The 17,792-nt window shown below is 39.2% G+C and overlaps 1 protein-coding gene across 21 annotated transcripts in view; it reads right to left on the bottom strand.

Annotated features, from left to right (window-relative positions):
• CELF1 (CUGBP Elav-like family member 1) overlaps window positions 1–17,792 on the bottom strand; it is a 69,769-nt gene that overhangs the window by 11,501 nt on the left and 40,476 nt on the right. For 15 of the 21 annotated variants that reach the window (XR_012775900.1, XR_012775899.1, XR_012775901.1 and 12 more), the window contains 6 exons: window positions 17,299–17,380; window positions 14,108–14,236; window positions 8,276–8,389; window positions 7,923–8,108; window positions 6,924–7,067; window positions 5,159–5,327 (listed from right to left, as the gene is read on the bottom strand). Coding sequence is in view for 18 of the 21 variants with exons in the window: in XM_075502595.1 (XP_075358710.1) it covers window positions 5,200–5,327; window positions 6,924–7,067; window positions 7,923–8,108; window positions 8,276–8,389; window positions 14,108–14,236; window positions 17,299–17,380 (783 nt within the window). In the remaining 3 variants the exon portion in view is untranslated. The remainder of the gene's footprint in view (window positions 1–5,158; window positions 5,328–6,923; window positions 7,068–7,922; window positions 8,109–8,275; window positions 8,390–14,107; window positions 14,237–17,298; window positions 17,381–17,792) is intronic. The other 6 variants (XM_075502584.1, XM_075502586.1, XM_075502591.1 and 3 more) reach the window with 3 other exon arrangements.

Below are 17,792 nucleotides of genomic sequence, written 5' to 3'. Positions count from 1 at the left end.
TCCTCCCCTCAGTTTGTGAACCACAAAAGAGAAGGAACTTTTTGGGAAGAATGTGGGAGGTAGGGGAGAGAGGAAGCAAGTTTTTTCTTTTTTCTTCCTCCCTCCCCATGTGCCCCCCCCCCCCGTTTGTGGCCTTATTCTTCAGCACATCTCAAAGCTGCTGGTTAGAGACTAGAGCAAGGTGAGACTTGCATATTATCTTACAGCATTTATAGCATGTTTGAGAATAGCAAGTGTTGCATTCTAGTTCCAAAGCAATGAGAAGCACGTTGTCCACTAAGCCTGCAACACCTAACTTACTGGAACTGCTGAGATAAATTTGCTCTTCATACTTTCCAATTCAGGGAAAGGACTTGGTATGAAGTTTAAACCAACTCCAGCAAACAGAGTACAATGCAACTCTTGCAGTTATTTCTATAGTTCTAGAAATCCTCTAGATAGTTTGCAGATAGCTGTAAGGTTTCAGTCCTAAACCAGAAAGGCAAATTCATCAGGAACTGAAGCATAAGAAACAAGAGGCATGAAATCAAGTGACTTCTAAGCATGCACCATAGAAATTCTTTGTGTGAATTGTTTGGGGGTTTTTTGATAGAGATTTTTCAAATATTTCACTCAGCAATTTTGAGGGGAAAGACTAAATTTCATTAAAGCCCTGAGGAAGGACTGGCCTACAAAAGCAGAGCCATGAGATGCTGGATAAGAAATTAATGACTTGAGGAAAGTTATTCCAGTTTGTCCTTGTTTTAGTCTCACAACTGTGATAATTCTGCCTTCTGTGTTTTTCATTTTGTGGTAGGTATGCTCAGGGATGTATAACATCCTTATGTTTAAATGTTTGCAACAAGAAGCTCTCAAAGCATTTTATATGTTCATAGTTGCACCCTTCATTTGCAATTTGCTTTATCCCAGTTGCTTGTAGATATTTCCAAATGAAATAGGAATAATTTCATTCTGCTTGGCTGTTCTTCCCTAACTCACAACCATTAACAAGAAACACTTCAGTTAATTCTATCATGCAGGCAGAATCTATCATGCTATATGACCTTCAGTACTCAGATGAAAAGCTTTTTCCTTATAGATGTATTTGCCAGTAAGAAATTTTCTGAGGTACCTATTTTCCAGCTAGTAGTGCCCACAGATAGTAAACTGCCTCACCATTAAAATATGAAAGAGATATTCACCATCATTGTCTCAGATACTTTTGAAAAATTTCAGTCCTCATTCTGCTTAGGATTAAAATTTAATCACTATATATCAAAGGTGTTTTCTAATAATGCAAGCTTTGTATTACTGGAAGAAAAAAACCAAACTATGAATAGATATCCTATTTTGGACTGTTGATTATGTAGGGGACTGAAGAACCTACGATTTAATTTACTATAGTACTTGATACTAAGTAGCATCAGATCAAGACTTCAATTGTTCATAATACTTTCATCTTATTACCGCATATCCAGTAAAATCAAATGTCTTCCGAGAGAAAAATAAATCTATGAAGTAGACCATTTCCATCCTGTTTCTAAAAATATGAAAGTACTTCCTGGTGGCACATGTAATATGGAATTCCATTTTGTCAGAAGTCCTACTAGCTTTTGTTGTAGAAAATTCAGATTCTTTGGTTTATGAGCATACAGAATACTTGGTCCATGTGGCTACTTGAGCCAATCCTGCAGTTTATTTGAACTCACCCAACTCTTATCCTACTATCCAGGAAATAAAGCATTTGACACTGATTTGATTTGTACTTGAATGAGAGCATGATAAAATTAGAAATAAAATAAAATTTAAAAGCACCAAGTCCCCAAAATCCCAGACTTTCCTGCCAATGAGTGAGGAAGAAAACTAGCTTAAGACTGGAAGGCAAGAAGAGCCTAAATCTCCAGAGTCAACGGCAGCCACCAAACAGACACAGAAATGTTGACTTGATCTGATCAGTTCTGTTATCAGAAAAAAATCTGTCCAAGTCACAAACTTGATACATTTATTAACTTTGGCAACATATACATTGATACACCAAGAAAGGGAAATCTGAAACAAATACACAAAAAGGGCAACATCTTCAGCTGGTGAAAACTCATGCAGCTCTATGGAAGAGAGTAGAACTGCATTGATTCAAACCATCTGAGGATCACATCTTCTAAAATTTAACCTGCATAGATTTTTTTTTTTCTTTTTCTTTTTGGCAATACTTATAGTTATGCCAGTAAGGCACAAGAGCTAGCCCAAGTTAGCTGTCTTAGGGTGATTATATCTGGGAGGAGTCACTGATCAAACTAAGCCACAGTGTAAACTGGTGTATCTCCTAAAATCAATAGGAGTTGCACCTATTTGCAACAATGCCAAGCTTTATCCATAAGGTACAGTACTGAGGACACACTATAGGATGCAGAAGCTAAAATATGTAATTTTGGGCAACTGAAATGACTAGTAAAGAGGCCACAGCATCAGATTAAAAGAAAAACAGGACGAAGGTCTCAGATAGCACAGTGGGGTAGGGTGCAAAGAAGGTAAGAGTGACTGTAGAGACCCCAGAGCACAGTGCTCTCCTCCACTGGTTCACAGCGTTCGTCTTCCCCATTTAGCAGTTGCTGGGCTGCAAACAGGCCACTGAAAATCAGTAGTTTCAATCATGCACATCATTATGTGTGTAAAACAATCACATTCAGGATTCTACAAAACCCTGGCCTTTTTTTCCAGTGAAATAATTTAGGTAATAAATATTCTCCACCCTGGAGCGGTATAAAACTTCTATAAAAATAGAAACAACATTCTTGGTTACAGCAGGTTGCACTTGGAGCAGTTGCTCCCAACTATGTGTTTGTTGTTTTTTTTTTTTCTTTTTTTTTTTTTTTCCTTTTTTTGAAAAGTATATTATTTATAAAAAGAAACCATCCCATTATCACCCTGGAGGCCTTCACACTCCACCACTCTTTTCTCAGAAAACCAGGACACATCTTTCCCATCATGCAGAATTCAAGTGTACATGGTTCACTTAAGTGTATGTTTACGGTTCTAGAGAGATTCAAATAATTAACACAGAAGGGTACCACATGCCAGCATAACTGGGAAATTTGGCAATCTGGCCTTTGAACCTTTGCCACCACAAAATTATTTGAATAATACTGATAGATTTACCTGTCTGCCACCAATATAGACAGACCGTCATCAACTAACTGATTTTCAATTTACAGATGGAAAGGGCTCTTCTTGGATACTACGGGTCAGGCCTTGTACTTCTGAGGTTTGAGATCCCAGGGGACGGGACCCAGTCCCTGGCAATGCTCGACATTTCCAACAGACTATCGCACATGAGTGCGGATCTCAGGTTTGATGAGTTTAGTGCTCCTCCTGCTGGAGCAGAACAGAAAGTCCCAACCCTGCGTCTGACCCACACACTCATTATTAGCAGCTGGCTCCCAGATTGCAGTGTTAGCTGATGCCCTGGGAAACAGCATCACAAAACAGGAATACAAAGAAAACAAGGAAAAGGAGAAAGTATGAGGTAAATGGAACTTCTGTTAAAGACGCACAGAAATTGTAAACTTTCTCTTGTGACAGAGGTGGATTTTGGTGGTTATAAAATAGGACTCTACTCTGATTTCTTAAAACAACTCAGGCCAGAGTGTCAAAAGTCCTTTGAGCCCCCTAAAACCAGTGTATAACAAAAGGCCCTTAGCAACGCATTAGCAATTTCACAAGTGTGCAGAAAAAGTGTGTGTTCATTGAAGGGGTGTGTTCAACTTTCTTTCAATATAGAAGATAACAGCTAGTACCAAAAGGCAGAATAAGACTGAACGGCTCAATGCTCTGCTCTGGTTTCATAGCTCCTGTGGTAGCCTGTTTTGCACTGGTACACACCACCTTAAAGGAAAACTGCAGTATAAATATCTAATTACGAGACCAAATCACTGCACAATTTGTTTTGGTTTTGTTTTTTTAAAAAAAAAAACAGGAAGTTATCTTTGCAACAGAGTTAAGACTGAGAAATCAAATCCTATGAGAACATGTATGAAACAGGAGCCTCAAGAGCTGTGTTAGGGTAACTCTGGGCTTTGTATCTCAATTTAACAGTCATTTTAATAGAGACACAAACAGCACTTACATTATGCTTACAGCACTTACATTATGCTTATCAGAATGAATTCAAAGCAATACTCTGCAAAAAGGACATTATTCCACAGAAATGGGGAATGTGATGAACTGTTAAGAAGAAAAATTGTCAAAAAAATTCTGCAGGTTACCAGGGATCAAAAGTTTCTTGTTTCCACCCCAGACGTATTCATCCAGACTAAGCTGTCTCTCTTTATACCTTTCTACAAAACCTAGATAAAGTACATAGGATAAGTTTTCTTAAATATGGAGAAATCCACTGCATCTCATTAATATTCAACTGTAAATGGACAGTGACATTTTCTGGGCAGGGACATTATCTAATAATTTTATAAAGTGCTGTGTACATTCACAGTGCTATATAAACACTACTTTATATACAGCAAAAAAAAAATCACTGCAGTTTTCCTTTGGCTTGTTAATGTGTTCACCCTTCTAGCCTGTCTCCTGCTTTAGAGATGATTGACTAAATCCCCACCATGGCATACAGTTAAGGAAATTTCAAAGAGTGGATGGGGCATGACAAAGGCTACGTGGAGTCAGTTCTTTGCTCACCCAAACTTGGATGGACTCAGTTCTCCTTCCCCATCTTTGTTTTCATCAGCTGTTCTGCGTTATTTCTGCTTTCCCTTCTCCTCTCCCCCATGGCGGTGTGGTGTCAGTTCTGCTTCCCCTTCTCCTCTCTACCCCAAGGCAGTGTGGTGTCAGTTTCTGCTGCTCCCTTTAACCTTCCCTCCCCACCCCCAAGGAGCTGGCATTGGTCCTTCTCAACACACACTGGTTACAAACACAGCAAACTTCAAATAAGGGGAAAAAAAAAAAAACCAACAAAAACACCCCCTCAGCAATATGGCACCTAAACTCCAAAGTAAAACACTGGAAACAAAAGCACAAACTTGTCCTCCATTCGAAGCGGGATTCTCAGCAGAGGCTGTAGCCGAATCTTCAGGGGAAGATGTGCCAGACAGAAGGCATGGATCAGCTTCCAGGACTGTAAAAACACAGCCTTAGGGCTTCGAATCACTAAGTGCGCTCCTCTCCAACTTACCAGAAGATCCTTCTCACTCCAGTCCCGGAGGGGAGGGGCGCTCAGTATGGCTTGCTGTCATTCTTAGAGCGCTTGAGCTGTACTTTCAGACGCTTCATGCCAATCTGAAAGCCGTTCATTGACTGAATGGCAGCCTGTGCAGAGACAGGATTGTCGTAACTTACAAAACCTGAAGAAAGGAAAATACATAATTACACCATGCCAAAGCTGTCCAGAACAGTTACTCACAACTGGAAATGCAGGTACTCACAAGGTAAGAGTCTTGCATGAAATGCCATTTTCAGAAGCTCACAACTGTTTTAGACTTTTCATAAAAACAACTTACTAAGGGCTCTCAGACAAAGCATTGCTTTCTGACATATGGAACTTTGGCCAAAAGATACACAAAGCTCAGGAAATTAAACTAACATTTTCTAGTCTTCCAACAAAAATGAGTACTGCTGTTTGTTTTATAAGAACTCACACCTGGGAGAAAACCAAGCTTGGAACATGTTAATCTATAGATGAAAGCTCGTTAAGAGATATAAGACTGAGATCACCCTCTTGGCATTATGGGAGTAGATTTGTTTGGAGTGAAGTAGCTGTCAAGGCAGTGTTGCTCTTGCACCACTATTATGTTTAGGTCTCTCTTGGATGAAAAGTTGTATATCATTCCAGGGAAGGAGCATCCTCAAAATAAACTTCCCCAGGATTTTGAAGGAACCCATTTTAAATAACTCGAGTCTATGGCTGGTATCACTACCTGGGGAGATCATTCCATGTGCAGGTGTTACAGCCTGATGCTCAGCATATTTTTGTGTTCTCACAAAGCATCAGATTGTCCACATCTTTTGGCTCGAATACTAAAAAATACAGGGTATTATGTAGGCACAAAGCTATCAAAATGGCTCACCTCTCCTATTCCATCACAAGAAAACTCCATCTATCAAAATAGTCACGAGAGCTTACAGCACTACAAAAATGCTACAACTGCTTGCACTGGGGTTTCAAAGTGAGGAAAATAAAACCATGAATCTTGCCGTCCACATGCACAGCCTCCTACTACACAAGCTAAGGAAGAATATGTTCTTTGCTCTTTTGGCATCACAGACTTTAGCAGTTAACTGAAAATAGTCTATCTGGATAGTAGCAGTAGCGCAACAGGTTGATTTAGTTTTAGGATACACTTCCCACCCTGATGTGCCTCCCGTCTAAATACACAATAAGCAGAGCAAAATTAGGATAAGAGATACAACCAAAGTTAGGTAGTAAGTAACAGCTGAAATGGTTTTCCTATTACAAAGTTTTCAAGAATTAGGAGGAAGCTTTAAAAATTGCCTTCAGAGCATTTACAGAACATCAGAGTCAAATGCTCCTGTACTATATGGTAGCCATAATAATTATATATAAAAATATTAATAGAAACCATTCATAATGATAATGTAGTAAGTAGTATATACAGCAATGTAAACAATTAATGAAAAGACAGAAAGGCAGATGAGAAGGAACTATACCATGATTACAGTTTGCAAACACAAATCATAGTGAATTATCTAGGGCCATAACAGTATAATGAGGCATAATAGTACGAAATCAGGAAAAGCAAAAAGTCACAATGAAAATCAGGAAAACACAGTTCATTGCTGGAACAGTTCCTATTTATTTATTGTTTTTTAGGGATATAGAGAAAGAGTTACTACTTAAGAGCTAGACTAAACAATATACTGGAAGAGAGATTACCAGAAGAAAGCTGCCCTTCTACAGGTAATTATTAGAACCAACATACCAAAACACTTGCTTAGATTGGTCTGCTTGTCAATGAAAACCTTGGCAGAGACGACATTTCCAAATGGCATGAACATCTGCAGAAGATCCTGATCCCCAAACTCCTGGGGGAGATGGTAGATAAACAGATTGGCTCCCTCTGGACCTTCAAACAACAAGTAGGAATATAAATTCAGAAAGAGCATGGATAACATTGGTCCACTTCACAAAAAAAGGTGAAAGAGCCATTCAAGCCAAATTTTCTAGATAAAACGGTAAAACTGCTGTTTGCACTTCTGCAGAGTACTTTATTCCAGAATAAATCAGCATGACCCTTTGCTAGGATTGATCATTGAAATAATTCTAGCTCTTTCTCACCATTTTTGCTTGTAATTTCCACATTGTGCCAGAACTGGTTCACAGATCTTTGCTGTAATATAAGCTGAACAATAACTTTGAGCCCCAGATGCTGACTAAAACAAAAAAGGCTACGCAAAGCTCATGTCCCAAAGAAACCAAGTAAATTGCAATACAAAATACAAGCAATCACATTACTTGTAATCTGACAGGTTCTTTTCTAAGCATCATCCTACATTCTGCTAAAACCTTACTCCTACATTCTTCATTATTTACACTGCATGTTAAATTGATTCTGAATCTGAAGAGTGAAGACATCAGCATTAAGCATCTGTGGGAAGAGGTGAAGGACCAAGAAAACAAAATTAACAAAACCACAACTGATTCTCTGACAGTGGGATGTATCAGGCTGCAGACTCACACTCTCCTGTCCTCCGAGAAAATGGAGGAGTATGATTTTATACAGGGAGAAACCTCCTGTATAAAACCTACTTTGGACAGCCCTTAACAGAGAGACCTCACAGGTTTTCCTTCTTTACCTTCAGTAACTTTAGGATTCTAAAAAATGCCTCCAAATAAAACCTCTGCAGATAAGGTAGCTGCAAAGGCTGAGCTCGCATGTTTGAAAACTCCTCTCAAGTTGTTTCTACAACTGTCTGCCTACCTTCTTTTTGACTTCCCGCTGCACCAATACTCTGCTGTGTTAAGAGACTCTGGTTATAGAGCGTGGGCAATGCAGCAGCAGCATATTGCTGGATTCCAGAATAAGCCTGTGTGAGGGCTTCCATTGTGCTACCTGTCCCATTTGAGAGACCACCACTGCCAAGTCCTCCATTTAAGGCTGCCATTCCTGTATAAGAAAGAGGAAATAAAGATGACTGAGCCAGATCAATTACCTTTCAAATACTCTGCACTATTACAAAAAGGTGGGGAGCAGAAAAACACCCTCACAGAACTAGCACAGCCTGAGGAATGATAATCAGCTATTCCCCCAACCCACCACAACACTTAGCTTACCTGCTAAAGAGCTAACGTTGAGGCCTGCTGTAGCCCCTGCCAGCGTCTGCAATGCTCCAAGAGAAGCCATTGGATTAACAGAGGAGCTGCTACTGGAGCTAGGTGAGGAACCTGCTATTAAAATAAGATAATTAAAGTTCAAGCAGTATTTTTTGGTCCTGATAATTCAACTTCTTCATTAAGTTATTTCTGTAGAAAAGGGTAGTAAGGAACAGATCAAGGCAACACAGTATACTTTCTGTCAGAAAAAAAAATCCGAAACCCATACAACTTGATTGATCATACTGCTATCTTCCAATCCCTTCCTACATTTTTGAAAAATTTCTACTTCATCATAACGTCTCCTCTTTGTAGCAATAATAATTTCATTAAGTGTAAGACACCTAAGACTCAGACAATATATGAATGTTAGCTAAACTTTGTACCTCAACATAAGGTGACCAGCAGCAATGCCTGTTTCCTGCTGACTAAAGTGAGTAAGAATTGCTACATACCGATATCTATCCTTGAAACATCACACAAGGTGAAAAAGACCTGAAACACAGATACTAGGGACATTAAAGAAAGCTTCAGTCAAACTGAACATATGGTTTTCCCATACTGCCAGAACAGGAACAGCAGATGCCCAGATTATTCTGACACATGAAATAATTTTCCATTAAAAATCCTGCTGCAGCAGCTGTGGCTAGGGCCAAGAAAAGTCTTGGAACGTACATCCAAAATACAGTCTATCCCCTGTTGACTGTGTCACTAACATCTTCAACCATGTTTACTTAGTAAGAGAAGTCTACAGATACAGTACCTAGCAGACTAACAGCTTATGTGGCCTGCCAAATTCTACAACAGGTAGAGTTAATTCTACAGAAACAGACATCAAAATGACTTGGCAAAACTTTGCCAAGCTGGTATATCAAAAGAAACAGAAGTTCAAATTTAGGTCATCTACAAAGATTACAGACATGATAAAATAAGAAAAGAATAGTATTTTTATGATTATATAGCAGTGGTTTTCTTAACAGGTTTGTGGACTACTTAGAAATCTGAAGAAGGTAAATAAGAAAAAGCTATGCATATTGTTACTAACGCAGAAGTTTACATTTAGTGCACAAGATGCATGGGAAAATATTTATGGCTTCTACAAATTAAAAGATACTGAAGACTGGTGCTGTAGAGGCATCTTGTAGTCTGCTTTCATTTTATCTGTCTGACCAAGTGGGTAACAGAAGAACTGAAATTCAGGCATTTTCAGTTTCCTTCATGTTTTTGTGATTCTCAGTTATGCTATGTATATCCATTAAAACTTTGAAAAGAATTGTTAGCATCTTTCAAGCAGATTCACAGACACTACATATTCACCACTTCATATACGTGGCACAAAGCCTCTGCTGGAGTGGAATATGGTAACTATTTAAATGGAATACAGCAAACTGGTCTAACAAGCCCCAGCAAAAGCTGTACCTAACAAAAGTAGTTGTACCTAACAAAAGCTGCATGAGAACCCAGGGAGCTGCACTTCATATCAGTGTTTATTTTTTGTACTGACAGAGGAAATGACAAACCTCCTCTAGGAAAAGTTCTAGACAAACCCTCTTAAGTCAGAAATTGAAAGACAATGTCCCAAACTATACTTTAAGATGCTTACTCTGAAGGAGACAATTCCCGTCTTACTATCAGTAGCATATTAAATGTTGGAAAAATACAGAGAACAAGTTACAGAATAACCCTCAAGTTGGTAGAAAAAAAAATAGCACAGCTGGCTGAAAAGCCAGCACTCAGAAATTATACAGCTGCCGCAAATTTAGAGTATCCCAGGGAAGGAGTTCCACAGTTCTAGTCATCTTTTCTGTTCTTCTGGTTTTTTTGTGTATTATTTTAGATCGGAAAACAGTACACAGTAATAGGGATGGAAAACCAATATAGCTTTATACATGTTCTTTACTCTACCCATAATTCTTAACATTGCTTCTGTGCAGTTTTTGGTGGGTTGTTGGATTTTTTTGCTTGCTACTGAGGTTATGTTTTCTTAGATCTATCTACTGAGTTATATCTAGTCAAAAAGGCTAACTCTAACAGAACTAGCTGAAAATACTTAAAAAGGTTTTCAGAAAATGTGAGTATGTAGTAAAGAATAGCTAGGAAAGATAATGAAACTTGGACAAGGACATCAACTACCAACTTGTGGAGGTAGGTAAACTGAGGGAACAGTAAGTCTGTTCTGATTCAATCATCTACCATCCAAGCAATGAGCTAAAGAGCACTAAAATTCAGGCAATGAATCTGACTGAACTGTACCAGAATTAGTTCCAGTAAAAGCAGCAAGACTATGATGTTTCTGAAAACTATTTTGCTGGAGGCACACTAAGGTCAGCAAAGTCATCTACTCTTTGCTGAACCTTTGATGGTTGCCTTTGAAAGGAGAAATGGAAACATACATCAGCTTTTGCAACCATTCTAGTTTGCTCTGGAGCAGACAATTCTTACTGATGTCTGAGTTGCAAATATGGCAGACAAGACACTCCAATCCTGAAATACTTCTATAATATTTTTTGAATGTCGCTTTCACAAGCTAGCAGTTTAAATGAGTTTATCTAAGGCCACAGTCTCTGTAACATGCATTACCTACAGGTGGATGCAGCAGCAGTCTGTTCAGTTCTAGAGAGCAGCTGCTTTACCGCAATGTTGAAGACTTTGCTCCATCCTATTCTACGTCAAAATACACCATACTGCTTGGAAACATCTAAACATAATCACCTGAAATGGGTAGGAAGACAGCACAACCAGCACAACAACAATACTTAACACCTCTTGAGTTCAACCATTCTGACATGTAACCTATGCATAGTCCACAGACACTGCACTGCGTGGACTTCCAAGTTCCCCAAACATAAGAGATACCAGTGCAGATGAAAGAAAATAAAAAAGGTAACTATGGATAATGATTGTCTGGATTTTTCCACCAATTATGCAATTTGAGGACAATCTGGGAGAGATGTCCAAATAAGCATCAGGTGAACATTTGGATGACAGATGGACAGAAGTCAAGCCGGTAGTCATCTCATCTGCAGTTAGGTTTAAGAGGTTATCACAGTAGATGTTGCCATATGTGCCACAGATAAGGAAGGCATTTACTAACACATGGTACTGAACAGCTATACACTGAGCTTTTTCAAGGTCTAGTATGGTTCAGCAGGGAAGCTTTGAATGTGTGGAGTCCAACAGCCTTCTATGTGAATACATACAGTATGAATGCACATATAAATATTAATCAAAAGAGAATTTCAAGTTTGCTTTTATAAGAGATAATAGCTAGTTCAGAGCAAAGAGTTAAAAAGCTGTACAATTTCAGGAAATATCATGAGCCTAAATGCTGTGTGTACACATTGAGGCTTCCCCTCCTCCCAACTTAAGTACAGTTTTAAAAGGTGAAGCATATTCATACCTCTAACGAAAAACACTGAAACTGTTTCAGAGTTTGATGTCAGTGACTACATATAGACCACATATCCTCCAGAACTTTTTATTTCTTTTGAACAAAGCTAATCTCTACTCTTTAAAATTATAATTTAAATTTAATTTAAACAGCAATAGTGACTGCTTCATGTTACAAGCCTGTGACGAGTGAACTGACTGATATGTCTGTATAGGATATTAATTCAAATGAGCCATCATGATTACTTGTTTGTTGACACACAATTATTTACTGATATGACTGGTGATCAGAAAGTTGCTTGGATTCAGCACAGAAGGTGCTTAAAAATGGATTGCTCCCCATGCTCCAGGCCCTCCACCAGCATGATCAAAAGTGGAACAGAGCCCTGACATTTATCTCTCATCAAGGGAAAAGGAACCTGCAGTGTGCCGTGGAACAGCCAAAATTCACGGAGGGGAAGCCAATCCCAAAGAATCACACAATAGTAGCATAACTTCAGTTGAAAGGGACTTTTGTGGATCATCTCGTCTAATGGTCTGCTCAGAGATGATCCAACCTCTGAGTTAGGACAGCCTGTTCAGGGTCCTTTCCAATTCCACAGCCCCTCTGGCATGTGGTTCCTGAGCTTAATCACTCTCACCATTAATTTTATTTTTCTTTTATATCCAGTCAGAATTTTCTCTCTTGCAACTTGTGTCCATTGCCCTTGTCCTTTCACTGTACACTTCTGAGAAAAGGCTGTCTCTGCCTTTTCTAGCACACCTGGGATTTGAACTTCACAACCTGCCAGGCCCTTTCTCCACCTTAACAAATCAGAGAACAAACTTGCTCCAGTCCGCAGATGAGAGCGCCAACAAGGAGATCTTAGTACTAAACTCCAGTCACAGCAAATTGTAACCTGACAATTCCAGCTCTGCTACCGCATGAGGAAATACGGGAGAAATTCTCAGATATATTCACCTTCATCCTTTCTCTACAATGAAGAAGCATTAGTGGGTTATTAATGCAGCTCTTCTATAGCCTCAACTCTTTGTTGTTTTTTTTTTAATTATAGAATAGGATACCACAGCTGGGAGTCAAGATAAACTTTGAAATTTTAATCTCTAAGGATTGCAGACCACAAAGTTTTTATGTAAAAAAACCTTGTCCAGCAACAGAACACTCTTTGAACTGAATTCTTTCTTGGGGATTTCTCTAAGTAGAAAACTGTACAAAGCACCCATGGTTTAACTCCTGATCGTGTAAAACAAGGTTTTCTAAACAGCTTTTCCTTGTAATCTCTTTATAATCTCTTAGTCCAGCTCCTTGGTCCTCCACGCAACACAAAAAGCTACCTGTGGAAATTTAAAAGACCCCCCCAACCCCTTTTGGTCTCTCACAATCATAGGTAAGGATGTCAACTCTGTAGGCTGGATTTCAAAACCGGATAAGCAATTTGGCTTGTTATGAAAAAAACAAAAAACCAAAACCAAACCCACATATCACGCTGCAGATGCTGGGAAACTGACACCCTGAAAATACAGGGTCTTCCTCCCCATGTCAGGACTTAGAAATAACTGAAAATAGGATAGAAATAACCGAGTAGGATACTGATCCTCATTGGTGGTAAAAACTGAGCATGTCTGATGTAAGCATAATTTAATTTATTTTTTGTTTTCTTGTTTGTTGCATTTAATAATCACATTTAACAATAAGGCAGCAAAAGAATGCTACCTGGACATTCTAGCCTCTCTGGATAATGTACATAACCTAAAGTAAAAACAAACACCCCACCCCCCCCCCACCCAACAGAAACAAAACCAAACCACAAAAAAACCCAGAAGAGCAAGATACTGATTTTTATGTGCAACTTATACACTCAGGTCTAGACAATGCTTTCCAATAAATGTGCTAGGGGTCTGTTTATTCTACTTCTATGAGGTAGTTATAGTATCCTTGTCTTCATTAATGCCAGAGGAACATAAACTGTACTGTTCTAGGGCACAGAATGCATTACTTCATGCTTAAGGTATCTTCTATGTCCATGTCCAGAGGAACAGGGTACATCTGCCACAGTACCTGCCTAAAATCACACATAAACCAAATATGTGATGAGATTGTGATAACGTGACTGGAAAGAGGTCACCTATCTTTCTGCTTCATGATGACCTCAAAAATTCTTTTTACTCTAAATTAATCTGACCATTTGGAGGAAGCAACACAGCAGGTAAAAGCGCCTTTGCTGGTGGCAAAGATATCTACCCTAAACAAAGGCCAGAGAATCTACTAGTAAAACTGCTTATCTATTAAAGAATCAACATGAAAGTGACAAAAAGGGACACACAAAACAGGTGACATCTATCCGGAAATGACTCCTAAGGCAATCCATGTCATAACACACTACAGCATAGGCAGTCTCTTACCTGAGCTGGTGAGCACACTCAAGGGACTGCTGGAGGAAGTGAGTGCAGCGGTACCACTCGGTGTATTCTGAGCTGCACTGGCTGCAGCTGCTAATGCAGCCAGGTTCTGTAACTGCATCGCATTCAGTCCTGCAACACATTGAAGAATGCACAGAGTTTCTCCTATAATAGTCACCATCATCCAAGCTTAACAGATCCAGCAATGTCAGCACATCCCAAGGGAGCAATGGAAGGAGCTTGAAAACAACAGGCTTAATACTAGTTACTGATCTTTTCTACATTGCGATTCCTTGTTATAATTAAAAAAGAAGTTTTTCTTTGCCCAGATAGATGAGTTTCCGTAAAAGACCAGGTAGTCCTGATCCCAGATGTAGACTCCAGAGTACAGAAATTTTCCAGCAGTGTTCTCTCCAGTCAGAAAAGCACAGCAGCTTTAACTGAGAGTTAAGCCAGGGTCTGACAGCTCATCTGCAAGCCAGAGAACTTGTCTAGACACCAGACCAATAACCTCTTTGTCTTGTGTCCCTCCACTCTCTTTGTATGGGAACAGCAATAACTGCAGAATTCTTTCAAGAAGGCCTACACACCACAGTGGCCACAAAGTCACACCTTTAACCCACCATCAGCTGAGTATCAGCACATTTTGTTTGGTCCCCTTGACAGCCAAGAAGCAACACTCAGTTGTGAGACAATGTTAAGTGGCAACTCCTGACCACAAGATCAGCCAATGTACGTGTAGGCTAGTCAGCTGGTCAAACAAAAGTAGTAAGGAAAATGGGAAAAAACAGGCATGTTGTGGGTAAGCAGCCAGGAATACTGCAGCAGGAGGAAGGTATCCCTGTGTTGATGAACTTTTACTGGTCAATTTACTCATCTGACTCACCTTAATTTTGAGTCATAATTTTTGAATGAAACCATTCGGTTAGTACTGACGCTGTAGTTTGCCCTCTTTTCATGCCATGGGATTATTATTAATATCAATGATCTTCTGAATTCTGTACTTTAGCCATCCTTTGGTAGGCTAGCTCCATTCTTCCAATTCTGCCTCTCTTCCCTTTTCCCTTATTTCCCCTTTTTGTCTCTACCTTTGCTTATTCTAACAATTCCTACTCTTTTCATCTGAATTCAGACAATCCCTAGTAATTCTTCCCTAAAAAATTAAAACCAAAATTAAATTAATCACCATTCATATAACAACATCAAAACGTCCTAGGCAGATGTGGCACGTCATCTTTTGGATGCTTAGTAAGTACTTGGTGACAAAGCACACATCCCAAATAACTAAAATCTCAGTTTTGTAATTTAAGTATGTAAACAAACAACATCAGAATGCAAGTGACAATGCAGTATAAACTATTTTCTAAAAAACTTCTACTGCCTTTAGTGTAGTTTGTTTGGGTTTTTTTTAGCTTTTCCAGTTGTTTTCTCTTTGTGACAGGGTCTGTTTCCCTAACTACATTTAGTGCCTGAAACAAGAGGATTCTGCCTTTATTTAGATTCTCAAGGTGCCACTGTAACATAAAAGCATGAAGTTAAAACCAAAAAGTTGTATTTTTTGTTTCTATTGTGCTACAGAGGGTTAAAAGTGCATGTGTTAGAGCTAGTGAAGAACAGAGCAGCTTGATTCCTTTCTGAAGCAGTTTGGCATGTGTGCACTGCACCTGTCCTCTTGTCATCACATTGTTTTCCCATCTGCCTTCAAATAGGGTCAAGATTAAATTTTGTCTACAAAGTCTGATAGAGTTTGGTATCTAATTACCTACTTAATTTTTCTTTCTATGAATTTCAAGAAAGGAGATCAGCTGAGATATTAACAGGACTTTGAAACTAAAACTCTTTGAAGAATCACAGACTTGGAATAATTCTTTCAAAACACCATGAAATGCGCTATTTATACATCGGTGTTCTCAATTTTTAAGGTGTTTTTTTAAATAGTGAAGACAGAATTACCCTGGAAACTTCATAGGCAACCTCAGCTAGTTAGCCCCTTCCCCCTGCCCCAATCCTTATTGTAGTAACAATTAACATGAACTGCTGTACTGTTTTTCTCCTTTATTACCACTTGGTTTTAAAACAGACGCAAGAGGGGGAGAAAACAGTATCATGCGCATAACAATCTATTACAGATCACCACCACGCAGGATATTAGTGAAACCGATTTTTAAAAGAATTGCTTTTAGCAAGAGTCTTAGATCTAAAGAGCTCTGAAGAGGTCTAACATGAAAAAAGTAAACATAAGCAGCTAAGGTTAGAATCAACCTCAAGTATTAATCAAAGTTCTTACAACCGAAAACATAACACTTTGCAAAAGCTTATAATTGTTACTGATGGGTGTACCAACACAAGTCAGATGTACAAAGACACTTTACTTTCTTAACGCTTTTAGATCAACCTCTGCACAGACAGGGCATGTAATATTGTGAACTATCACGCAACTCCAGGAGGCAATTTTAAAAGCTTAAAATGTTCAATATTAAAACCAAAACTACAGTTTTTCTGCCAGCAGAAGAATTTAGAGAATGTGGTGAATAGAGTTACTAATGTGTTTTATTATTCCCCACCCTGTGAAGACAGAAGGAACAATCAATTTGCAACCCCAGTACTGCTATACTTGGTGAATGTTCTGACTAGCAGTCCACAGCAAGGACTTTGGCTCATACCTATTAAGCTGGTATTTCCCTAACAGCAATGGTGTAATCAATCATAATTCAAACAAAGGAATTCAAGAACCTGAATGAAGGACTAGTTCACATTACTACCAACACTGCATTTTGAACTTTGATGTATTTAAAAACAAAGAATTTAAAATGGGAAACCTAAGAATCCATTATCACTGAAACACATGCATTAGTGCTTACTTCAAAACACAATGTTTCAAATTTGCACCTGTTTGGATGAAAATAAATACACAGAGCCATCTTTTTGTACCCATAAGGGAAGATAATTTTAAATGCCAGAGGTAGGGGAGATTACCAGCATACCACAACTTACCTTGGGGACAATGGTTAACTAAGATTAAGAAGGAACATCCACACTTGTAGCAGAGGATTCCTGTCATTCCAAAGGAGTGGGTAAACTCGGGACTACTTATTTCAAATGGGGTTAATGTGTCTACAGCCTTTTGGCTACTTTCTCTACCCTCCTCCTCTTTTCTTTGGCACTGAACTTGTCTTCTGGTGGAAAAAACTCACCTCCCATTGGGTGGAGGCTGCTCAACGTGTTCAGGTTCCCAGATGATGCAGCTGCTGTCTGCTGAAGGAGCTGCAAATAAAGCTAGACATTACACCAAAAAACAAAACAAGAGTGAGAGTGAGGGCTGGCTCCGCTTCTGGGAGAAACTGCATCACACCACAGCCAGAGCGCCGTCACAAAGGGAACTCCCATTGCCCATGCACCACATTGGAGCGAAGCATAAAGATAATTCCCCTTACACAATACAGCCAGAGCACTACCATAGTGAAAATCCACGTTGCCCATGCATCACATTGCAGCCAAAGCAACACCACGATGCTTTCCCCACTCATGGGGAAAGCAGCCAAAGCAACAGCACGATGCTTTCCCCAACATAATCAATGTTGAGGGAAGTTCATAGCTAATACACCAAGACAAAACCAGTAGAATCAGTAGCGAGAGAAAACTCCTATTCAAAGCACGTCAGGCAGGATTGCCACCCCTAAGGATTTAC

The sequence above is a fragment of the Mycteria americana genome, chromosome 5 (assembly GCF_035582795.1).
Source record: "Mycteria americana isolate JAX WOST 10 ecotype Jacksonville Zoo and Gardens chromosome 5, USCA_MyAme_1.0, whole genome shotgun sequence".
NCBI classification, from domain to species: domain Eukaryota; kingdom Metazoa; phylum Chordata; class Aves; order Ciconiiformes; family Ciconiidae; genus Mycteria; species Mycteria americana.
Note: the sequence above shows the minus strand (reverse complement) of the source record. Positions and strands in the feature narration are given on the sequence as shown.